This window comes from Manis javanica, chromosome 3 (assembly GCF_040802235.1).
Source record: "Manis javanica isolate MJ-LG chromosome 3, MJ_LKY, whole genome shotgun sequence".
Classification (NCBI taxonomy): Eukaryota; Metazoa; Chordata; class Mammalia; order Pholidota; family Manidae; genus Manis; species Manis javanica.
In genome coordinates, this window is record NC_133158.1 from 153,497,615 (window position 1) to 153,523,719 (window position 26,105).

A 26,105-nucleotide genomic window follows, 5' to 3' on the forward strand; every position below is an offset into this window, starting at 1 on the left:
AATACTTGAAAAAAAATGCTTAGAGGAAAATGTCATCAGCACACTTACCTGCAAACAGACTTGCTCTTAGCAACTCAAGAGTAACAATAAACAGAGAAGCAGTTAATTGTTTTCTTCTCTAGTAAGAGTTGCTAGTACACAAAATAAATGAGTACCGCCAGTGGCCCGAGGGAGTGTTGTTAGTAACCTGTCTGCCAGGTTCTAACACTTTTATTAACCAAGCCAACCAACCTAATGCTGGTTCCAGCCATTCTAGATAATTCCCAAATAGCTAAGTACTTCACCTGAGGAGTTCATAACCATAAAGGTATAAACCTCTCTTAAAAAATTATGATCCTGAATAGGAAGGAGGCTGGATGGACGGAGTCAACAGGAGGAAAGGAAGGGTTAATGGATAACAGAACTGTTAGGAGAGTTATCAAGTGAGAAATAGAACTCAGGAATGTACCCAAGTTGCACCAAAGTACTTTTCTGGGACTTGATCCCTGTTCTCATTCCTTCTCCATTCTCCCCAGTCCCACACAATCTTCTCCCCAGTTTCAGGGGAGACTCATGGAGAAATGAGACCAACTCAGCTGGAGAGTTCTAGAAACTGCATTTGACTACCAAAGACCAACTCTGCTGGGTTTTTCAGTTACATGAACCAGCAAATACTTTTTGAGGGTTTTAAGTTTAGATTGTGTTTGTCTAGTGATTTAGAGTTCTTTTATGGTTATTACAATAAAATTACTCAGAATTTTAAGAATTTAAATAGATTTGTTTTATATGAAAATCAAGACCAGTCATCACTATGAAATATAAGTAAGCCTAATGCAGCCATGTTACCTGCTTTGTTCTGGGAAAATCTAGCAATCAAAATCAGTATTACACTCAAACGCTTAACATTTAAAACATCTATCCAGAAGTTTAAAAATACTAACCCAACAAAGGATAATAGGTTGTACTGATAAAATGGATTAATTGGGAAAATTAAATCCTTGATTTTTCTTAGAAACATCTCATCTCATTCTGTTTCTCTCCTCTTTTGAGTTTTATTTTACTGAACTCGTTCTTATTGTCGTTCTATAAATGTGAAGCAAATGTACACAATTTACTTGTTCCATGAGTTACATTTCCTTCCAGGCTGAGTCATAGTAGGTCTGTTTACCTTGGTACAGTGCTCCTCAGTGTGGACCGAGACTGAAGGCATCAGCATTATCTAGAAGTTTGTCTGAAATGCAAATTATTGGGCCCCATCTCAGACCAACTACTAACAACCTCTGGAATGGCATGCAGGGATCTTTCCCCATGACTCTCAGGCACACTAAAACTCTAAAACTCCTGCTGCAGTATGTTTGCAGTGATCATGTGTCTTTTATTTTGCTCATACTTAATACAGGCAACAGACGACATTCCCTAGGCTTTGATAGAAAGTGGGTGACTTTAATACTCTTTCCACTGTATCTGAGACCAGTTTATATTTCTGAAGATACAGTTCAAAGCCAGTAGAAAAACTTTCTATTTGCTTTTCTGAAGCTTAGGGAAAAGGAGCCAGGCACCATGAAAGGAAAGGCTCACCTGGATCTTAATATTTGAACTTTGTTTTCTCTTCTGAGAGTGTTAAACTGTCTATACCAGTCAAAGGGGAAAGTAGTGAATGAATTTTTCTCCAGACTTGGGGATGTTAGTATGACTTTCTCAGGAATTCTGAAGACTGGGTATAAAAATGGACAATGATGTAAACTGCTCTGCTGTGCTCCAACCCAGCACAGAATACATCACAGAGCTGTTGTCAGTTCATCAACGCTGAACTTAAGCAGCCCATAAAGCTTGAGAAGCAGTTTAAGGTCCAGAAGTGGGAAGATGTGAGTGCCAGACTGGAAAGGAGGGATGAGGTGTTAGCACTGACTGGGTTAAGAAGCCCTTAGAAAGCAAACAGATTATCTGATGACAACTTTTACAACATAAAATTTCCTAAACACAGATATCATGTAAAGTGCTCTAGCACAGATTTAATTCTACAAAGGAGGGGTTTTACCTTTCACATCAGCTTAAAGTTCACTTTCACAATGCTACAGAGGTAAATCCCTGAACTTCATAATTCCTGTTTCTCTCAAAAGAGAATAAAAAAAAAAAAAAAGCCTTAGTATTAAATACAAAATCATGGTTTAGAATTCTGTAGGCTATTTTTTGAATCTGAATCATTTAAAATTATGATAGTAACTAAATGCCAACCAATTAAGGTCCCAAACTAGTAACATTCAATAGAAAATCATCACTGGGATCCTGTTATATTTTGACAGTGGTAAGGCTGATGAACTGCTGTCATCAATGTTAGTGTCATAAGAAAATAATGCATTTATATTCTGAAAAATTATTGTCTTGCACATCTTGATACTGAGGTAAAGCCATGTTTTGCCAAGTTTTTTTATTAATCTAACAAATTATTTCTTCCACAATAGCAACTGTGGTAAAAATCCCAGTAACATTAGCAACTTCCTGTTGTGTTCTATGGTCTTCTGATTAATATAGTAAGTAGACATTTACAAACACAGCCACACCAATTTGTAAACAACTAATAAATTTTGAAATGTTAGGAATATAATATAACTACATTCTAAATAGTTTCTTTTTGACTTCCTTTTCCTTATTTTTTTTAAATATTTATGCTTCCCACTAATTGTTTCACTATTAAATCCTAGATTTAAATATGAACAAAGATGAAACAATAATATTGAGATGAGTATCAACAAAACAGCTGAGCTTTATCAGTGTCTAAACTACTTAAAGCTATTCTCCAAAAGATAAATTATTCACACAAGTCAAACATGGAAAAAATTAGGATTGAATCTTAGGTTCTCCATGGTTGACCTGTCAGATACATGGGACTATACAATACAAAGCTAAAGTCTGGATGATCTAAATGCCAAAAAGTTAACTTGTCCCTAGTGGAATGTCCATCAGCTGAAGAAAGACCCTAGACACACTAAGCAGTGTGTTCAATTGGCAGAAGACAGGAAATAGGGGCTTGTACAAATCAAGTTAGAAAGGTTTTAAACCCCAGTCAAAGACAAAATGTAATTATACTTGAAAAATAAACTCTAGGTAACTTCCAGCTTATATTGTACTGATTCTTGCCACCACATGAACTGAGGTTAACAGTTCTGCAGTCTTAATAGGATAAGCCATTTAATCAATTTTTTGCAGTGAATTATTAGACAAACTTCCTGTCAGTTAGAGATTACAGTTTGTTCCACCTTGAGGCTGTCATAATTAAGACAGTTACCAGACACTAATTCAACAAATAAATATCCAGGGACAAACAAAGTGTAAGGTTTGTGCTTAAGTGTTTGATGGACCCAATGCTCAATTACCTCATAGCTTCCTCAAATCCCTTCACTTCCACTAACAAATCTAGAGGTATATGGAATTCTAGTCCTATATGGAAGCTCAATTATGTTATGACTTGCTTTATGAGTACTTTTCTACACTGTGGTCCTATTTCTGCTAAATTACTCTTGCAGTCTTTACCAATTTAATTTGTTATTTTTTTTAACTATGTTTGTAGAACTCTGGGAAGATAGTAAATTCATTAAATAAAAAAATTTTCAATTTTGTTCCTTAAATATAATAAAATTCTGATGTATGATGTTAAACAAGTTAAATTATTATATAAGTGATCTCCATTCACCTAAAATTAATGTTATAAAGAGGTTCAACTGAACTTTCAAGTGAGATGAGTTTCAATTAACCTAAAAATGGTAAGTAATCTATTATCTGTGTGTGAATCTAAAGTGTATCCCTTATGAAATCTGTAAGTCAAAAACAAAAATTTAGGCAGACAACTCAATGTTAACAGGTACACTGGGCAATAAATTCAAACTTTTTATTTAACTTACATCTGCTTAAGTTTTTTATTGAATTAAGTAAAAAGGCCTAGTTAATCAACTCATTAGATTGGTCAAGGCAAGACACTTGAACTACGTAACAGGATTTAAAAAGCAGTTGGTCTTTTAGTAATTCTCTGGTAATCACACACGCACACACACATACACACAAATTGGTAGAGTACTCTGGATATAGGATTTCCCCCCATAATCTTATATAATGCACTGTTTACAATCCGTAGTATTTTGAAAACTATATAAATTGGATAGGACCAAAATAAGATGTCTGATAAACTCTTATAAAGTACTTGGGAACTTCAGCTGTATTCCCAAAAAGATCAATTTTAAATTATAAAAAAGGAAAATTTATATAAAATCACAACAGATTTAACAGACATCTTTGAAAAAAAGGTCAAATTGTAACTCAATTTTCTACTTTTTCAAATATGACTAAGAAAAAAAGGTACAAGTAGTAATGTCTACATTTTTTTAAAAACTATTAACTGAGTGGATTTGGGGAAGAAAAAAATATACAGTATTATTGCACTCCACGAATGTGCAGAATTCCAAAATGTGCCAGCACTGAAAAACTATCTTGCATTGAGGTTTTCCAAGAGGTACAACGAGCCTGCCAAGAAAGCATCTGGTCTGTACTAACAGCTTGCTGTCTTCAGTACAGGCCTTCATAATGTCAGTCACGCTGCTCTTGCAAAAAATCCCTTAATGTCTGAAAGATACACAGAAGAGAAGAGTATTTTATTTCAAAATTCACTCTTGTAAAATCATTGATCAGCAAAGAACTGAGAACATCTCTGTTAAGCAAGAGTTAACATCTCCATGTTCACACATATTTGCTGACAAATTTCCTATCCTGAGCACGTTAAAAGTATCTTCATACTCTTAGGAACCAGTTATTTCAAAGTAAGGAGAAGGTATGTATACAAACATCCTAGCATAATAAATCAAGTCTGGCCACTAGGAGCTCACAGTCAAAAAAATGATGTTACAGGCCCAGTTATACAGACTTGAAGATAAAATTATTAGCACAACCTTACTTTATATTTTGGAAGGTCCAAACTCTCTTGATCCCTTAACAAACTTTAATGAAGAATACATCCATCTGTTAAATCTTAAGTTGGAAACTCAAGTGGTAATATATGAAGTATCTAGTGTCTTGTTGATTTGTGATGAGAATTAACTGATAACTATAGGTTGCTACTACTTACAAAAGAGTTTTCAGTGCTGATAGGTGGGGCTACGATCGATGATGTGGGATTGAATCCATATGCACATTAAGCTTCATTTCATTGTCAAGAATTTGAACAAGCTGTTGCATGGATGGAAGGTGACCAGATTCCAGCTTAGACCATACAGGTACATCTATAAAAATAAAAGGTACCATCCCCCCAAATTAAAATTGATGCTGTAGTAGACATTCATTTCACATATGTTTATTGTCTATGTACACAGCCAGGGATAGGAAGTGAACAGAAGAATTATACTTCTTACTATTACGGAGTTCATATTCTAGTACGGGAAATATAAAAAGAACCATACAAAGAGCTACAAATCACAATTGTATGCTAAAAACACTAGAAGATGCTGAGACGCACATATGAGAGACTGGAAAGGAGCCTTTGCACTTACTATTACTAAAAGTGAGAGATATTATTAAAAGTGAAGAGAGAGATGGAATACTTCTAAGAATGCTACACAGGTGGCTGGAGAGATAGAAAGGGTCTAGGTCAGGGGTCAACAAATGGTAAGGAGCCAGATAATAAGAATTTTTAGCTAGGGAAGATACACAGTCTATCACAGCTTCTCAACTCTCCTTGTAGCACGGAAAGAGCAACATTTATACATAAATGAATAGGCATAGTGTGTTCCAATAAAACTTCACTGAAAAAAAAAAAAAAGGTAGGAGAGAACATGGCCCATACAGCCATCGTTTGTTGATCCCTAGGCTGCATCATACTTTTAAAAGTTTTGGCCATGTTAAATGATTTGGTCTTAATCTTGAGAACACAGTAAAGCTATTTAATGAATTTAAGTCAATGAAGCAAGAAGTTGAAAAGTGCATTTGAAAAAAAGTATCACTCTACTCTTTGAAGCAGGTGTCAGAAAATTTTTCTATAAGAAGCCAGATAAGTATTTTAGACTTTACAGAGTAACAGCCAAAATCAAGATTATATAGGTATTTATATAACCAGAGAAATAAATTTCCACAAATTTTTCACTGATGAAAGTTAAAACTTTAGGTATGAACACTGAAATGTGAATTCCGTATTATCTCCATCTGTCACAAAATATTATTTTGACTTCTTTGTAACCATTTAAAAAATGTAAAAACTATTATTAGCTCATTATTTGCCAACCTCTGGTTTAGAGAATGTATTAGAGGGTAACAAAATAATTGTGGCTTGGACTATGGTGGTGGTGGTGAACACAGGTTTTTGGGTAATGTTGTAGGTAGAATTGAGAAGAGCTGGTAACCATTAGATATGGAGAGTAAGGAGAAAGTGAGATTATCCTAGGTATCTGACATGGGCAACTTAGTAGAATGACAATGATACCATTATGTAAATGAGAAATGCCAAGAAAGGAGCAAACTGGGAGCATACAAGAGTTGTAGGAACCAGAGATAATATTTTGAGAGTAGGAATTTAAGATTCCTGGGTATAATACCTAGAAGGAAGGTCAGAGCTCTCTAGAGCTATAATTCAGAGATTATAACATACAGATGTAATTCTAAAAGTCATGGGAGCAGATCATGCAGGATTAGTAAACAGAGATAAATTTAGCACATTATGAAAAAACAGAAAAGCCTCATGCCCATTATAAATCATTAAAATTCATCACAGAACTCACCATTCAAAGTTATCTCAAATGCACCTGTTGACATACACTGGTTCTCAATCATGTTGCTCAAGAAGAAAACCATCATACATGCATAGACCTAAGAGAAAATATAATACAGAACAAGCAAAGTCATTATGAAGGCCAAACAACATCAGAACTTAAGACATCGTAGTCTCATTTTATTTGCTAATTGCTCTTTTTTTACTCTACTTCTTAAGTGTCTGTACAAACTATTACTGCTATTCCATGTTAACATATGCAGAACAAGAAAAATGCAACATTAACTCACAGCTTTTACATGATGAAGAACATATATGACATTCACAACATAGAGAATTTCTAGAGATCTCATAATAATAGCAAGTTAAACAAAAGAACGCCAGCATTAGAAGGGTTCATTTCACCATTTTTATAATAATAAATGTATGAATTCACAAGAGACTAGTGATGCAATAATCAGCAACCCTATGTATCCAATATAGCCTGTCCATGTTCCAAACAAATCATTTTATTCAAACCAAGAAAAAAAAGTAGGTTAGAAAGCACTGACATACTAAATTATTCATTTACCTTTTGAAGACAAATCTATACTTTCCCAAAAAGACCAGAGGTTCCTTGTCGGGCAAAGAGGTTTTAATTTAATAGAATCACCTGACTAAAAATAGGACATAGTAAAAATGTCAATTCACAGCAAGCTGTTAAAGAGAAAAATCCATCCAAATGAGCACAGCAGATGAGAAAGGGCTTTCCCCCCAGTCCCACTTGAGTAGTCAGGCTTTCATTTCATAACGGTTACCCTAGCCTTTTGGAATATAAGTCTACTTTCTTGGGAAAAATCCACAGGATGTGTCATAAAACTTCAGCTTTCAAGTACATTCCTCTTCCACAGATCAAGCATGTTATATGTCTAAAGTAAAATGCACTAAAGATAATTTGCAATCAATAGAATTAATAAATATAGCACAAAACATTTTCAATAGGTAAAACTTCAATTCTTAATCTGATCCAAATTAGTATCTTGTTAATAACAGGATAGACATACACTGCAATTAGAGACAGCACCTGAGATTATTTAAGAAGCCTCAAATGTTACTGGAAATAAGTGATTCCCTAAGAAAAATTAGTATAGCTACACAGTCATCAGCTAAAGGTAATCAGTTCAGATAGAGGACTCCAAAAGAGACTACTTCTTGGAAGGACACCAAGGCAATCTCATCCAAGAGAGAAATAAAAATTAGTTCCATTTCTCACAGCCTAAGGTAAAACCTCCAGAAAACATGATTTTAAGTAAAACAGATGAAAGAGAGCTAGAAAGAATATATGTTGTAATGGAGAAGACAATTAATGACTCTATAACATCTTACTACACTGAAAGACAGTGACCACAAGAGAGGGGGTGAGGACTTGACAATATGGGTGAATGTTGAAACCACCACTGTGTCGTCTATGTGAAACCATCGTAAGATTGCATATCAATGTACTTTAATAAAGAAAAACAAAATATATGCTGTAGCAAAATCCTATAAAGGATAGAACAAGTAGAAAAAGATTCTTATACATATTTACATTGATTGTTACAGGTAATGTAATTTACTAAACAGAGTCCCCATAAATAGGAAAGTCAAAAGATAAATAGTAAAAAAAAAAAAAGACATAGTTCAGGTAAGAATAAATTTGTGGTGGAAATCCCATTTTTTAAAAGAGAATAAACCCCCTAAAATCCACATCAGTTGGTATAAAAGGCCTACGTTTTGTGTATATAATATTTTGGTGGATATGATTTGCCCTAAGTTATATAACCAAAATCAGGCATAAATTGTTCTGTGCCCAGGGCCTACTAAAGCAACACCTCCTTATCCTTCCAATAATAAAAAGGTAAAACCTAATCATTCTTAATACATAAATATAGAAACTAAGGCCAAGGGAGGTTAAGTGCTTTGCCCAGAGATAAAGTTGAAATAACACTTAAACAGGGAAATCAACTACTTTAAAAATGAAGAAAAATCCATTAAAATACCTTCACTGACAACTTAAAAACCTACAGCTATCACACAGCTATTGTTACATACCTTATTTTCTTGGCCCCACTGCCAGATGCTAGGAGCTTGCATGCCAAAGAAAGCAAAAGGATCCTTGCCAACAATTATTAAGCCTATTAATACTAGTTTGAAGACTGACAGGAAAGATGCTATGTGTCTATTAAAAGAAAAGAAACATATTCATCAGAAGCCATATTTTTACATCTACTTCAAAATTTCATACCTCCAGTCTATGTGTACATTTTCTAGACACCAAATCTAAAAGTCACCAATTATAATCAGTGAAAAAGATAATAACCAAAGGTTACTGTGCAGTTTTAAAACAAAAGTTTAATATCTTTTAAATTAATCAAAACTAACATAAAATTATATGGCATTGGCATTTAAAAATACTATTATTTTAATGGTAGAAAATTTTGTACCATTTACTTTCTACAAAATTTTGGGAGTTCTTGGGCTATTTCCACAATAAAAATTACGTAAGGAGACACAGCTTTAGAAGGGCTACCAACTCTGAAATAATCCTCTTTCCTTCTTATAGAAAAATTCTTCTGTATTTGGATCAAATAAACTTGCTATTTATAAAACAAGGTTCTTATACATAACCAAGAAATTTTAATAACCAAGGAAAATTAATTGAACCAATTTACAAAAATTTATTCACAAGTAAAAAAAAATTCACTGAAAAATTCCTTTTAAGTTACTGAAATTTACTTACCTATATATTGGCTGAGGAAGGTAATTCTCTCCTTCAATGCGGATGTCTGGGTACCGCTGGCTAATAACCCGCATGTACTCTTCAAACACCCGCCTATATCCTCAGGAAACACTGCAGAAAAATGAAAGTGCTTCTTTTAAGTGATTTAGAATATGCCTAGATTTATTTTGTAGTTAGACAAAGCCTAAAAAAAATTTCAAGATTAAAAATGTTTCTGAAGAACAATTAAAAATTAAGAATGATAAATGCTGGATGATGGGTATATGGAGGGATCCCCCCTACACACAAATTTCACATATTTAAGTTACATTCCCCTCAAATCTTTCCATTTGAACATTAATCTTTATAAATTTGGGTTATTGTTACAGATTGGGACAGCATCAAATATCTATTTATATATGTCAGCATACAGTGAGCTTTCAAATCAATATGCCTTTTTTTGGGTATCAATGACTGTAAACACACTGAAATGAAAACAATTCTTATTCATCTGAAATAGAGACTTTCAAAAGTGGGGCACCATAAGTTTAAAAAAAAAACCAAGGCATAAAACATGAAATTCTTCTGGTCTGGACAAATATGCCGCTCAATCCCAATAAAAGGAACTTAAATAACTCTTACATCCCTTCTGATGCTAAATTTTTATTCTACTTTGCAAAGGAAACAAAGATTGGGAAGATAATTTTCAGCAATATGACAGCAATCCATATAATTACTCTAAAAATTTAGTCAACAGAATCCAATCATCTCCATTAAAATCTCTGAACAACTGAACTGTGGATATGTATTTCCCTAACAGGGGAAATGGTACCAGAGTGCACATACAGAGAAAAAAGGTATACTGGAAATTTAAGACACTGACAAATGAAACTGAAGAATTTATATTGTTAAAGTATCCATATTACCCGAAGTAATCTACAGATTCAGTGTAATCCCTATCAAAATTCCAATGGCATTTTTCATAGAACAAAGAATCCTAAATTTGTATGGAACCCCAAAGAACCCAAAAAAACATTTAATCTGGCAATTCCACTTCTGGGTATATACCCAAAGAAAATGAAATCCCTACTGTTTGCTCTGTGAGTTCCAATCCTACACCAAGGGAAGCCCTAGAGTCCCAGCTAGAAAGATGGGTTTATGTGCAGGCAACACTACTGGTCAGAGTTCTCCAACTCACCTACCTTTCTGACTACTATGCTCAGAAACCTAACTCTATCCTCAGTTCTTCCGATCCCAAGTCTTCAGTTTAATCTCAGACCTCTGTTCATGAAACTCCAAATAGAACTGACCCATAAACCTGAAATCCAAAAAGGACTTGAAAACTGAAAGCCTCAAATTTCCAGTTATAAAATGAATTAAGTCTTGGGGATGTACAGCATGGTGACTATAGTTAACAGTAGTGTACTGCATACTTGAAAGCAGCTAGGAAAGTGGATCTTAAAAGTTAAAAAAAAAATTGTAACTGTGGTGATGGATGTTAAAGGGATTTACGGTACTGATCATTCTGCAATATATACAAATAGCAAAATATGTACAACTCAAACTTTTGTCAATTACGCTCAATAAAAATAAAAGTGAAACAAACTGTACCTTTCTTATTCTGAAAAACGAAGCAGTTTACAAGACTGACACAACACATTGTAGACAAGTTTAGTTATGCATGAGTAAACTTTCCTTCCTATATTTGCCTCTAGATTAGTGAAGAAAAACCAAGGAACATTTTTCCTATCGAATCATTTTCCACAAAACAATTTTTCTGTTTTGAAACAACAACCCCTACTGCTGACATATGTTTTCCAAAATAAAACGTACCTAGTGTTTATCATGGTGGACAAAATGTTAAATTATAGGCATACAAGATAGGAGCCAGTAATTTTTCCATCTCTATCACCACCCAGTTCTTTCAACTGATTCCATTTTTTCTGAGTTAATGAGTAAAATTATGATGTCCAGTTAACTCTAACAAATAAGTATGTGAACTTGCTAGAAATATGTTGCAGCAGCTCCCTGTTCCTTCTGCCCCTGGACTAAAGGGCCTTATCAAGTAAACTTAAAGTCTGAAAAGAAATCTTTAAAGTTAAATCCTAATCACTTTGCAAATCTCTTTCCAGTAATATGAAATATCTTAATATATGTAGTTTAACTCTTGCAATTGCTCAAGTTAAAATATTTTCCATACAACACTTTTTTAAAAGGGAGAACTTGTGTACAATTTACATGATCTATGTGTAATGAACAGAAAGGAAATTCAGAAAATACAGAAAAATCCTGTTCATGCTATTTCAAATAGATTTTGTACTTTTTTTTTTCGTTAGGTTTATTCCTAGGTATTTTTTTCTTTTTGATCCAATTGTGAATGGAATTGTTTTCCTGATTTCTCGATTTTGTACTTTTTTAGGTCCATCATGCTTTCAGTCTCCAAATTCATGATGCCAACCATTCCACTTTTCCCCTTTCTGTACTATATCTGGTCCTTATAGTCAAATGCCTATTTTATCAAACTTAAGCCTGTCACAAACCCCAGCCTCTTACATCTCCTTATTAAAAGACAAGAGGGCAAAACCTCAGATATTTACTTATGAAATAATTGTGATTTTTATTTTTACCACCTCTTGACCTCACCATCCCCTTTGGTTTACAATAACCTCCCCTTCAACTGTCGTCTCACCCACACATAGGACTGGATCCTGTTTATATCATGAGACCCAACTCTTATCCCAACAGACAGTCCAGAAATGTGAACTTGTCGTAGGAAGGCTTGAGTCTTCTCTCTCAAAATGAAGAACTGGGGTTTAAAAAACTGACTATCTCTACATAGGTGAACATTTAACACAATGGGTAGAGGAGTGGTAATCATTCAAAAGTATTGAGCAGACTACTCTTCAATCTTCAGAGAAATAGAGAAATAGGGCAAAATGAAATATATTTTACTGAGAAAGAAGTACATATATGAACCAGAAAAGAGGGAATGAAGTCTTCTTAGACATACTGGTTTTCTATTGTAGCCCATCTTGAGGCACTGCTGCATCCTTGCCTTCGGGGATTTCTAAATAAATGCATTTCTAAATGCACTGTTCAAACCAGCTCACATAGGTTTCTGCTACTTGCATCCCAAGATTTTCAATATTCCTGCATGTTGTACGAAGAAAATCAGTAAGATATTTAATGAATTTTGTGCTTTCTACCTGTCTACAGAATTGCCCAGTCCAAGAGCCCACTGATCACTGAAAACTGAATTTTGAGATGTAATCTTTATTGCTCCTACTTCTGTTTATTAGGTGAAGTAGTAATAGACATTTATCTGTGTAATGCCATCACCTGCTGAGTGTTTTAAGCAAGGAAATCTGAAGAAGGTGCACTATAAACTACACAAGAAACAAGACACTCAGGGAGTAAATAATAGACTGATCTGATAAATATTCTTAAAAAAATGCCAACAGGAGTGCTCACACACTCCGGATGAAGATCAAAACATGACCAGACTTTTTTTTAAAGTTGTAAAAACTGCACTAAAGAGGTATCCACTTATCAAGTTAAGGAACTGCATTAAATGAAATCAAGTGACTTCCCTTCCAGCTTCCCCTCCTCACTCTTGGAGTAACTACAGTGGCCACCATCATAAAAACATAACAAAATATGCATGAAGTGACTTCTAAACTCCTGGCTTCTATACTGAGTTTATTCCAAAGATTTTAATAAACCTAAAACACAACTAATGATCTGTTTTATTCTCTTCATTCTTTGTGTCTTATTCTTGAGGTCACTAGCTTCTAGTTTCCCTACACCTTTGGCGTAACATTTCAGGAAAGCTTTTCCTTCAGACTATACCACCAAGAATTTATAAATTGTTTAAGTTCCTCAGCTCTTCCTGAGAAAGGAATTTTCTCTCTTTACTCTGGAAAGCATTTTTTTATTAACAGATTCATATGGTACATAACCTCTCAATAAAGGTGTAAGAGATTTTTATAAGTTGGAAGATAGACAATAAAAAACATACCATGTACCATGTTTTTGCTAATTCACTGGCCAAACAAGAGCGGTCTCTTGCCTGCCTTATTGCTTTTCTGTTGTCTTGTGCAGTTTACCTATTGGTTTTTCACTTGTCCCATGTGACATCAGAATTAACTTACATCAGTAGAGGCGTGGAGGCCAAGCCAAGAGTAGGTTCAAAACTGAAGTTTCACACATATCACATTCTATGCCTAATGACTACCAAACTGAAGCAAAGGCCAAACAGATAAAAACCTATCATAAAGGAACAGTATCAAGGGCTATCAATCTATAGTCCAGTTAGGAATTAAAAGGGAGGCAGGGGTATGAGAGAATTTGTTATCTCAGGGCCAACCACAGTGGACTACAACAGATTGTACTTATTTTTTCAATAAATATTTACTGATGACCAGTACTGTTCTGGTCTCTATAGATAGAGCATCTAGCCAAAGAGACGAAAATCTTTGCCTTTTTAGTACTGGCAACATTCTAATGGAGAAGAGAGAATAAGCTGCTAAGAGTTTAAGCAGAGGACACAGTTCATTAGTTCATAATATCTGAAGCTGTTTCTCATGTCTTGCTTGAAACACAGAGAGGAAAAACAGAAAATATACCTGAGAGACTATGGAAAAAATGTCACAAAATTAAAGATCAGAAATAGCAATCAAAAAATTCAAACTAAAAGCCTATGTCCAAAAATACTTGCAAGAAGCAGAAAGATGATAAAAGAGATAAGGACCACAAGGAATCTCAAAATCAAAAGCAGAATTAAAAAATATTTTGAGCAGGGGGGCCATCAGGTGAGAAATTGGGGATCAACAGAGGTGAGGCTTAGAACCTCACCCCCCGTTTTGAGAGAAATCTTCTGCATCCATGGATGTTTTGTTGCCCTTGTCTAGCTTGGATTAATACTTAGTCTAGAGGCACACACCTGATCATCTACATTTGCTTTCTTACAGCACTAAACTATGTTTTCTACCTTTATTTTGCATCTACCTACCACTTCAGCATTTTACTAAAAATAATAATAATAATAAGGGAGAAATGTGGGATTCCCGTATAAATCAAATATAAAAATCAAACGAATATTCATATTTGACCTGATTGTTTATAGTTCATGATGCGTGATCAAAACCGAAAGTTTCTGTGATGACTGCCCTTGTACTGTTCACCATGTAAGAACTTATTCACTATGTAAGAATCTGTTCACCATGTAAGAACTTGTTCGTTGTGCTTCAGAAGATCGGAGACTGATGAGAATTAGGCTTGGGGTGGATTAATGATTGTGCAATGAGTCCCCTGTACAGAATTTTACTGTTGTTAACTGTTAACAACCATTTGATCAATAAATATGAGAGATGCCCTCTCAAAAAAAAAAAAATATTTTGAGAACCTAAAGAAAATTGATGGGCAGAAAACTCAAGCAGTGATAGATAATAAAAATTATAAGCTGTGAACAGCATCATTAACAGATTTCAGATTCATCAGTGGTTTTTTCTCCACCCTGAGAGCCCACAGAACATTTATAACAATTGGCCATCTATGTTAAATCACAAAGGCCCAATAAGTAGAAACAGCAAATGTCACATTCTCCGAATACGTGCAGTAAACTAGGAATTTAAAAAAACCTAACCCACTCTAAGATCTTCTAGTAGGAGTGTTAACTAATTTAGCTATGTCAAAATTTAAGCAGTGAAACCCTTTGACATGATTCTAACATTTTACTTCTATGGATTTAATTTACGGAAATAACTGGACAAGTACATACATAAGACATTTGAGGACACTGTTCCTAGCAAAGTAATTTTGTGAAAAATTAGGACCAATCTAAATGTTAACCAGTAAGGCATTGATTAAATAAATTAAGGAATACCCGTCTTATATAATACTATGCCTGTTGGTGTAAATCTGTATTTACTGACAGCTGGTTTTTTTTTCTAAAGCTGAAAGTCAAAGAGTAGAACTTTCAAAGGTGTATTTACTTGAGTTCTCATCACAGCATTAAAGAAAGTAAAAATAAACTACAATAATAGGCACTTGATAAATGGTAGCATGTACACTGTACTAAATGTTTTAACTTACTGACTCCAGTTTTCCTCATGTCTTGTCTCCTCCTCCTCCTCCCCGCTGAGTCAGGCTTCATTTGCATACTTTCTTCCCATCACTTGTATAGCTCTCTGTACCTCCTGGTAGAGTTCCCCAAACTCTTCAAGATTTCATTTCCTCCTCTGCAAAGCTAACTCCCCCGATTAGATAATTTTTCTTTCCTCTGGGTTTTTAAGACCCTCTGTCTCTCCTACTTAGACCACTGGTTTTCAAATGTTACTGTAAAAAATTTTATCTTCCTAAAGTTGGATGTAAGGGCAAAAAAAGTGGCATGAAAAAAGGACATAAAAAAGGAAGACTTGATTATCAGCAGTTCTTGGTAAAAGCTACATCGCAAGATTTCTTCCTCAACAATCCCAGGCTGCAACCCAATCAAGGTATGTGAAAACATGATTTCCCTTTCTGTAAAGCAGAGAAGGTGACAATCAGGAACCAGAAGACACCAGCTACATGAAGTGACAAAGAAATGAAACACATACACGTTTTAACTTTCTTCCTTCAAGCTTCTTAACAGTACAAAACAGAATTAACAGAACATTAGAGGTAACTGGAAAGCAACCAGCCTTTTTTTAAATTAAGATATTATTGATATACCCTCTTCTGAAGGTTTCACATGAAAAATCAATGTGGTTACTACATTTACCCAGATTATCAAGTCCCTACCCCCCATTGCAGTCACTGTCCATCAGTGCAGTAAGATGCCACAGATTCACTAGTTGCCTTCTCCGTGCTACAATGTCTTCCCCATGACCGCTCACACCATGTGTACTAAACATAATACCCCTGAATCCCCTTCTCCTTCCCTCCCTACCCACCCTCCCACACCCCTCCCCTTTGGTAACTGCTAGTCCCTTCTTGGAGTGTGTGAGTCTGCAGCAGTTTTGTTCCTTCAGTTTTGCTTCGTTGTTATACTTCACAAAGGAGGGAAATCATTTGGCACTTGTCTTTTTCTGTCTGGCTTATTTCACCAAGCATTATGTCCTCCAGCTCCATCCATGTTGTTGCAAATGGTAGGATTCTTTGTTATGGCTGAATAGTATTCTATTGTGTATATGTACCACATCTTATTTATCCATTCATCTACTGATGGACACTTAGGCTGCTTTAATATCTTGGCTATTGGTAATAGTGCTGCGATAGCAACCAGCTTTTTTTAAACAGATGAATAAATTGAGAGCTAAAAAGATTAATTTCCTGAAAGTCACGCAGAAAACAGACTGAATAAGGCCTGGACTTCCAAACTGCGAGTCCAGTAAATATGCAGTTTTCCAGTAACTTTACTATTCAAAATTTATGAGGTTATTGTGATATTTCTAAATGATATATTCAATTCAATTTCCACCACTTACCTTAATGGCAAACTGTAAAGAAATAATGTTTCAGTTTTCGGTAGGAGGAGATAAAATCCTTAACACTGTTTATGTTTTACCTATATCTAAAAGCTCTGGACTAAAGTACTCTGTTCATTATTAAGTAGAAACAATGATTATATGCACAGCATTCAAGCAGATATAATAATTTTGTTTAAAATGGTAACAAGCAAAAACAAAATGGTGACTAAATTCCATATAAACATTACAGAACTTAAAAAATCTAACAGATACCTCAAAACAAATGCTGGGCATAGAAGCCACAGGGCATAAATCTGCAAAAGAAGTAAAAAGCTAACCTTTTCAAACAATATGGCTTCTCTCTCACCAACTTTACATCTCCCTGTATGGCCCCGGAAGATGACTGGTTAGCCAGAGACGGGTAAGATTCCTCAAGGGAGGAACAACCTAAGACATGCACAGTCGCGGGGGGGCCATCAGGTGAGAAATTGGGGATCAACAGTGGTGAGGCTTAGAACCTCACCCCCCCCTGTTTTGAGAGAAATCTTCTGCATCCGTGGATGTTTTAATGCCCTTGTCTAGCTTGGATAAACACATAGTCTACAGGCACACACCTGATCATTGACATTTGCTCTCTTACAACACTAAACTATGTTTTCTACCTTTATCTTGCATCTACCTACCACTTCAGCATTTTATTAAAAATAATAATAATAATAATAAAGGGAGAAATGTGGGATTCACATATAAGTATAAAAATCAAATGAATATTCATATTTGATCTGATTGTTTATAGTTCATAATGAGTGATCAAAACCGAAAGTTTTTGTGATGACTGCCCTTGTACTGTTCACCATGTAAGAACTTATTCACTATGTAAGAATTTGTTCACCATGTAAGAACTTGTTCGTTATGCTTCAGAAGATTGGAGACTGACGAGAATTAGACTGGGGGTGGATTAATGATTGTGCATTGAGCATTGACCCCCCTATACAGAATTTTATTGTTGTTAACAACCATTTGATCAATAAATATGAGAGATGCCCTCTCAAAAAAAAAAAAGTATTAGAAATCTAATCAAAGATTTACGAAGTGAAATACACAGCTGTTATGTCAGAAAAAAAAAATTTAACAGTGTGGTAGTGCTGCAGCTTTCAGTTTGTTCTCTAGTAACACTCTATTACTACTCTTCTAACGGAATCAATTTATTACTTCTTTATTTCATTGACTTTGAGAAGTATATTTTTCCTATTTAGCATCTTTTAAAAAACAAATCAGTTGATAATATGGGTAAATGTAGTAATCACATTGTTTTTTCATGTGAAACCTTCATAAGAGTGTATATCAGTCATACCTTAATAAAAAATTTTTTTTAATTGGCCTTCTTTGTTTATCATCCCAGTGACTGGCACATCATCGCTCCAGAACAAGAGTCATCTTTGATACCTCTCACTCCAGGCTACCTCTCCTTCCCCCCAAAGGTGTAACCCATCACCAACAATTGCTAAATTTATCTCCCAAAAGTCTCTTAAACCTGCCGTTATTCTCTACTTCTACTACTGCCTTTGTATTCCAAACTCTTATTATCTCTTACCTGGACAATTCCAACAGCTCCCCCAAATGGTTTTCCCACATCTATTCCCCTGTTTTTCCACAATGATTATAACTGATCTTTATCATGGCTTGCCACCCCACTCCAGGGTCTATGCCACCTTCTCTTTGGTCTTTGAGGTTAGGAGCTTTGGTCTTCTTAATAAATTTTCTCTCCTACTACCAGACCACTGAACATGCTATTCCCATATCTTTAAAGCTCTTCCTAAATAAATCTTATCATTGATATCTCAGTTCAAAGTTATTTCCTCATGGAAACCTTCCTTCCCTGATCCGACGAGATCCCTCTCGTACCATATTACTTTCCTTCACAGCACTAGCTGTGATTTTTTATGTGTTGTTCATAGATTAATACAGCCTTCAACTCTTGCCTGCAATATCCATGAGAGCAATGAATTAAATTCCCAGCACCAGGCAAAGTGCCTGCATAGAGCAGGTGCTCAAGTATTTGTCAAATGTGCAAATATTAAGTCTACAGTAACTAACATGATCTCTACCTATAGCTCACATACCTATAGCTCACAATATCTCAAATTTCTTCAATTCAGCATTTTATTAATCTTGATCAGTATCAACATCCAAATCAGTCTTAGGTCTTTATTTTCATTTATCCGTATCATGAAAGCAAAGGTTGAGTTTGTATAAATTTAAATAAAAATCTATTACTATAGAGCTTGCTTCATTTACCTCTTCAAAATCCATGTAGTAGTTGGTTGTCCTAAAATTATAGCAGTGGATTCTTAAATTAACAAAAATTGGAAAATTCTGCTATGTTCTGCTTATGTTTTGAAATCTTAACTTTATCTACTATTCTTAGTAAATCAATTGTCAAACGCTCAAGTAAGTGCTAACTATAAAGAGCTGTAGCCAATAGTCTCTTTAAATCAACAACTGATTAAATGCTGTAGGTCTGGTAACATGTTAAATCATATATATGGAGAAAATAAAGCATGAATACGAACATCATGAGAAATAGTACCTATCAGAATATATTTATAGATAAAATACATTTTCACATAAAAATCAAAAGGAAAATGTGACAAGGGAACTTTATACTCTAATTGGAGAATTTCCTTTTTTATGTTCAATATTTAAACAGTTAATACTTAAATTAATATTTTAGTATTTATATTAAACATAAAACAATATTTAACCAAGCGGAAAAGATTTTTCCCAAAATATGAAATCAGCGCCATCAAATTTACATAATCCTACTGCTCAATCAACATAATAAGCCAAAGACTCAGGTGCATAAAGTAATACCGTACATTTCTGTAGGTTTATAAGGGGCCATACTGTCTTGTTCACTACAGTAATATTTAGGCCCTGGCACAAGCAGGTACTGAATGAATATTTACTGAAAAAAAATACATGAATATAGAATAGGAAAGTTTGTTTTAAGCTATTTTGCATACTTGATCTCTCCCGCTTCGATTCCGTTTGTGTATTGCTATTTTATCCTATTAGCAATTACAAAAGTGGTACAATTAACAGATAATATATTAAGTTAAAGTTAAAAAGAAAACTACTTATATAAATATGTAATAATAAGGAACAAAAGCATTTGAAAGGTAAAAATAGTCTCTCTCCTTTGTTAACAGTGGTAATTAATGAAAAATATTATATAGCACTGACGTTTCAAATGGAATTAATTTTTTTCACATATTTATCCTCAATTGTTGTAGCTGCTTCTCCTTTCTCAAACAAACGTGCAAATGAATGTCCAAGAAATTGTACCGAAATTAGAAGATTAATATTCACTTTACTATTTACATATTAATCTCTGGGAGAAAAGTAGCACACAACAAGCTAAATTTACCTGCATTTGGTAGGGCACATTAATAGTTATTTCCCATCTATAGATAAAAAACAAAACAAAACTGAAGCATTTTTGCATGTAACATGCTCAGAGTTACTGCAAAAGAAAACTTACTAGACTTTTGGGACAAGTCTGTTCTTAAAGCAAAAAAACCAACAAGAAGAAGAAAAAATGTTATTAAGTATCAAAAGTTCCAAGGAAGTACTACTTAAGACTTTTTTAAAAGTTTAATTTGAAGGACTGAATGCCATTCCTGACATTTGTTTACACATTTTAAAAACTCTGTTATGCATATCTTCAGTGGCAGATACACTTGTTAAATTATTTTGACAAGTCTTCCCATATAAGCAACTATAAAAATCATTTTGGAAAAGCACCAATGAAACCAAGCAATACGTAAGTAGGAAATAGAAAAAACTACATTTGGAAACTGCAGTCTTTTTTTAACTACTTAAATGAAAAGTATTACACTTAATCCTTAACAGTTCTTATAAATTGGTAAAATGACTACCACCTTCTAATTAAAAAATACATATCTGGGGGAAAAAAGTCAGCAGGGACAAGCCATAACCCCTATTAACAGCCTTAAATGAAAGATGGTATGTGCTGGGCATACAGTTAACAGTACAGGGAGACGGGGAGGGTTTTTTGTGTGTTTTTAAATCAGGAAGGAATTGCAAGGTTTTCAGTTTTCACTCCAAAAACAAAGTCTCACCATCTTACTTTCTGACTCTCTTTAAAGGTCACTTAAATTGATTTTCTTTTTTTAATTTTAAAGATGTGCTTAGCCTTTAAAGATCAAACTAAAAAATTAGCTGGATAAGTGGAAAATATAAACTTTAGTACACTTAATACATGAAGTTTGAAAAACCTCATTTTCAAAGTATTATGGCCAACACCAATCAATATTCCTAAGTATCAGGGATCATAAGATTTACTAATCTGGCCATCCTAGAATGAAACAGAAGTCATCTTCTGCAATGCAGGATTCTAATTTCCGAATTTTACAATTTTGTTTTTCTGTTTTTAAATCTCAGCCTTTCAAACCTTTCCAACACCACTTACGTTAGTACATGCATTATTGCTCTGCTAATATTTGACTAGGCAACAATAAAATGACTTACAAAGCAATGTTGAAATTTGCCAGGGGTTTTGTTTTTTCTGTTTCTCTGAATGCACAAGATATTTCAAAGGTAGAAAGAGATGCCAGGGAAGGTAGCCCCTGGTAGGGGGTTATAGCGAGAATAGGGAGCACATCCAGTTGTCTGGGAACGAACGCTGTCAGGGCACTTTTCAAAGACACTTTGGAAATTGCCAACTGAAAACGGCCTCTTTGGACCTCTCCACGGCCTCCATCTGTCTGAATTCCCCACTCCCTTAACAGTCACCCCGGCAGGTCCCGAAGAAAACTGCATCTGTCGCTCCCGGGTCCCCTCCAACGACCCGAATTAACCTTCGCCTCGCGCGGCAGCGAAGCCACCTGGCATAACCCTGGGTAACGGGAGAGCAAGAGTGAATTGGGTGACGAATGCCGGAGCTCCTCCGCCAACGCTGCGCCGAGTCATGCCCACCTCCGCAGCCACCGGAGCGGCCCCGGCGTGACTGCCGAATCGGTCCTCCGCACCGACAAAGGTCCCCACGTCTTCGCTTTTCAATGTTTAACCTTCCTGTGTCCTTCTTCCCCATTCCCACCATTCTAATGGCCAAAAAAGAGCAGTGAGCGGTTGTGCTCGAAGGCACGGCAGGCGGCCTGGGCGTCCCGGGGAAAGGCACAGGAGAAGACAGACATCGGAAGGCTGCTGGCGCCGTCCTTCCGGGCCGGGGTAGGGTCAGCCCGCGAGGCCGCGAGGCCGGGGCCTCGCGTAGAGACGGGGCACGAGTAAGGGCGCGGCTGCGCGGCCGGGGCCCAGCACACATACTCACCAAATCTGGAACTTGAGCAGCGGCCCCGTAGCGTACTGCATCTTTAATCTCTTGCTAGGCATGCCGCCCAGGTTGGCCGAGGCATCGCTCCGGATCATCGCCGACGCCGCCACTAGGAGAAGTAGCAGAAGCCTCATCTTAGTAGAGCCAGCCACTTCGGCCGCCCTCAGACCGAGACTGCAGCCAGTGGCAGGCCGAGCGGGAGCCGCGAGCCGCTCCCCACTGCGCAGGCGCGATCCTCCAAAGTCCGGGAGGGAAGCAGGAATGCGCCTGCGCAGCCCGGCTCCTGCGCACGCTCGGAGAGGCAGACCGGACCTGTTTCACTGTCCTAACCCACCATGTTGGGTGTGTGTAGAGACCGGAGATAGAATGAGAACTGCAGGGAGGGAACGAGGCAGCTGGTGGAATATCAGAGGATCCGATTAATTATAGCTTCGGGTATATATGTGGGTACTACGCACAGTGTGGTTTATTTCAGGCATTTATATGCCTGAGACACTTAGGAATATTATTTAATAGCCTTGATTCAGGTGTGGAAAATAGGAGAGCCCCCTGCTTTACTCTTTTTTTAAAAAATTTATTTATGTATTTATTATTAAGGTATGATTGTTATACACTCTTATGAAGGTTTCACATGAAAAAACAATGTGGTTACTACATTCACCCATATTATCAAGTCCCTACCCATACCCCAATGCAGTCACTGTTCATCAGTGCAGCAAGTTGCCAGAGATCCACTATGTCCATTCTCTGTGCTACACTGTTCTCCCCGTGATCCCCCACACCATGTGTACTAAACATAATACCCCTCAGTCCCCTTCTCCCTCCCTCCACACCCACCCTCCCACACCCCTCCCCTTTGGTAACCATTGCTTTACTCTTTTAGGGTGCCATGCTGTGGCCTTTCCTTTGATCTTACAATTATTGTTGTAAAGACCTTTGGAAAATTTCAATTATATAACAGAATCGAATAAATTACCTTACTCATTAACGACCTTTAACAATATACTGGCATTCTGACAATCTTGACTGCCTATAGCTCTAACTGCTTCTCCCTGAAGGCAAGCGAGGATCAGACATGTAATTTCATCTGTACATTTAAGCATGTATCTTTAAGAAATAACTATTCTTTTAAAAAAAAAAACCCAATGCCATTATTCCATCTTAAATAAAAACAGTAGCTGCTTAATATCAAATATCCAGTGTTCAAATTTCACCTATCTTAATAAACATTTTTGTATTGTTTGTTCAGATCAAGACCAAAATAAAATTAATCCATTGCCATTGATTGGTATGTCTTTTAGGTCCTGTCAAAGTCTTTAAGACCAAAAATACACCGGGAAATTAAATTCAATTATTCATTTGCAGCTAAAGGGAACACTAATGACTGGGAACCAAAGGGAGCCTGAGTTATCCTCTATGATAATATCTGTGTTTTGAGTGGATGATTTGGGGAAGGGAATGAAGGAAGTCAATGGGAAATTTGGTCATATTTTTTAAATAAAGTCTCAGTATTAATAAATATTGGTCATTCTAGGTCATTCAGCCTAAGTACTGCAATTATGAAATACATCAGGATTTTGAGAAAATGTTGTCTAGATAAATGTAAACTGATAATTCTTCATACACAATAGGTTGAATGTAGCACATGAATCAAAAATTTTGTCCTAATTTAAGGATGCAGTTTAAGTCTGAAAACATTTCACAACTGTTAATTTCATTTAACTTAGAGTTTAAGTGACTAAAACAAATTTTATATATCTTAGGACAAAAGGAGCTGCAAAACCAAAATCTTAAAACTGTTTTCAAAAATCACATTGATGTTGATAATAATCTTGTTTGTATTATTATCCTAAGACTCTTGCATGTAATGTGAGATAAAGCAAATGACTGATTATATTGGTGCCTATGGAAATAGGACTTTTGGGGTAGAAGAAAAGAAACAGATTTTACTTAATGTGATAAATACATCATGAGAGGTGGAGACAACTTCAGGGTTATAAGAATTGTTTTAATAAAAATCTGTTGAAGTTCTTTGCAATAATAGAGGAGAAATATCATATTTCAATCGAATTTGATAAAATTCAACTCATTCATTATAAAACTCATCAAAATTGGAAGGAAATTCCCTTAACCTGATAAAACGTATGTAAGAAAGGACAAACATCATACTTAATTTGAAATATTAGAATCCTAAGAAATTCCCATTTCAGTCATAAACAGGTCAAGTATATCCACGCTCACTGCTTCTCTTCAGCATTGTGCCAAACTGTACAATTGCACACTGTACTTAACAAATTTGCTAAGATAAGAAAAAGAATTAAAATGTGTATGGAATGCAAACAAAGAAAAACTGCCTTTGTTTGCAAACAATATACTTATATACATAGAAAACCAAAAGGAATCTATAAACTTTTAGTACAGAAAGGTTGCTGGATACAAGCTCAATTTACAAATGTCAATAGTTATCTTTCATCAACAGAGAAAATTTTTTAAAGTATCCCTTAATATTTCTTAGAATAAATCTAAACTGAAACGTGCAAAGCCTTTACAAGAAAAATAAAACCTTTCTACCCACTCTCTAAGGCCAATTCAGTTTCTGCAATGAAGTCTACCCTCGGGCCTCCCTGTGCTGTGGCCCTGAAGCTCTCAACACTGACCTCCCTATTTAGTCAACATATTTCATCAGTTATTATTATTATATATATATTATTAATATTATAACTGATTAGTAATCAGTTATCACTCTGCCAGTCTTCTCTTAGCTGAGCTTGGCAAGGGCAGGACTCATTCATCTTTGTAGCCTAAGTGACCATGGAGCTCTTTCAATTGTAACAGTAAGAACACAATGAGAATAAAATAAGAAAAAATACTATCAGCTGCTGTTTATTAAATATCTACTATACATAAGGTACTGTTAAGGGCTTTACCTATATTATTTTTTTAATTACTGAAACAGAGCAAGTATTTTTGAATGCATGCATGTCAAAGGTGATTAAGATTTTGAATAGTGAGGAAGAGAGAATGCAAGCAAAGGCCAGGAGAAGGGTTACTGCATGACTACTGTGCTGGAGGGGAGGTTCTTCTAGATGAATGTAAACCAGATTTGGAGTGTAGACAGAGCAGATTGTGGAATGTAGGTGGGGCAGATTGTCTTCTACGCCAGGCTAAACAATTTAATTTTATTTTTTGCTATAGATAATAGGAGCTATTGAAGATAGGTGGCATTATCAAAGCACCCTCTTAGGAATACTGATGTGCTGTGTGCATAAAGATCGAAGTAAAGAGTGTCTAAAAGTAGGGAGTCATATATAGAAGGCAGACAATTACCACAGAACTGTCATTGTAAACCACTTGGCATAATGGAAAACCAGGACACAAGGAATAGACTTGGTGGGTTCTTGAAGAAAAACTTAAAAATCACTACAGAGTAAGAAAATATTTCAAATGGGACCAATAAGATGTGCAAAGGTAGGTGTGTGGGAATCTCATTTAACCTGGAAGGTTTCCAATATTGGGGCTCAGATGCATGGCAGATAGATATATACTTAACCGGAGGTGGGGCAACACAGAATGAATGCTTCTGGGAAAATGCATTTTAAGAGAAGAAGCCAACAGTAAGAGCAAGAGAACACTGCTCTCTGGGAGGAAAATAATTCCAACTCCAGTAATGTGACTGGCACTTAGATTGCACCCCTATCCCAATTCAACTAGACTAAAAAAAATGACAAGTCTAAAAGTCTAAAAATTCAGCACAATACTGGAACCCCAGAAGCACAGCTTTCAAAAACTCTCCCCTAAAAAAAGAATGTAATGCAAAGATAAGAGACATTCTTTATCTTA

At 35.6% G+C, this 26,105-nt stretch overlaps 1 protein-coding gene across 2 annotated transcripts in view; it reads right to left on the reverse strand.

Annotated features, from left to right (window-relative positions):
- SELENOT (selenoprotein T) overlaps positions 1-22,498 on the reverse strand; it is a 77,134-nt gene extending 54,636 nt beyond the window's left edge. The window contains exons 1-6 of one of the 2 annotated variants that reach the window (XM_017656210.3): positions 22,263-22,497; positions 9,483-9,593; positions 8,795-8,921; positions 6,735-6,822; positions 5,093-5,246; positions 3,842-4,593 (exon numbers count right to left, since the gene is read on the reverse strand). In XM_017656210.3, coding sequence (XP_017511699.1) covers positions 5,122-5,246; positions 6,735-6,822; positions 8,795-8,921; positions 9,483-9,593; positions 22,263-22,399 — 588 coding nt within the window. In that variant the 5' untranslated portion in view covers positions 22,400-22,497 and the 3' untranslated portion in view covers positions 3,842-4,593; positions 5,093-5,121. Of the gene's footprint in view, positions 1-3,841; positions 4,594-5,092; positions 5,247-6,734; positions 6,823-8,794; positions 8,922-9,482; positions 9,594-22,262 lie in introns of those variants that run through there. The other variant, XR_012129452.1, reaches the window with a different exon arrangement.
- Between the last annotated feature and the right edge of the window lie 3,607 nt (positions 22,499-26,105).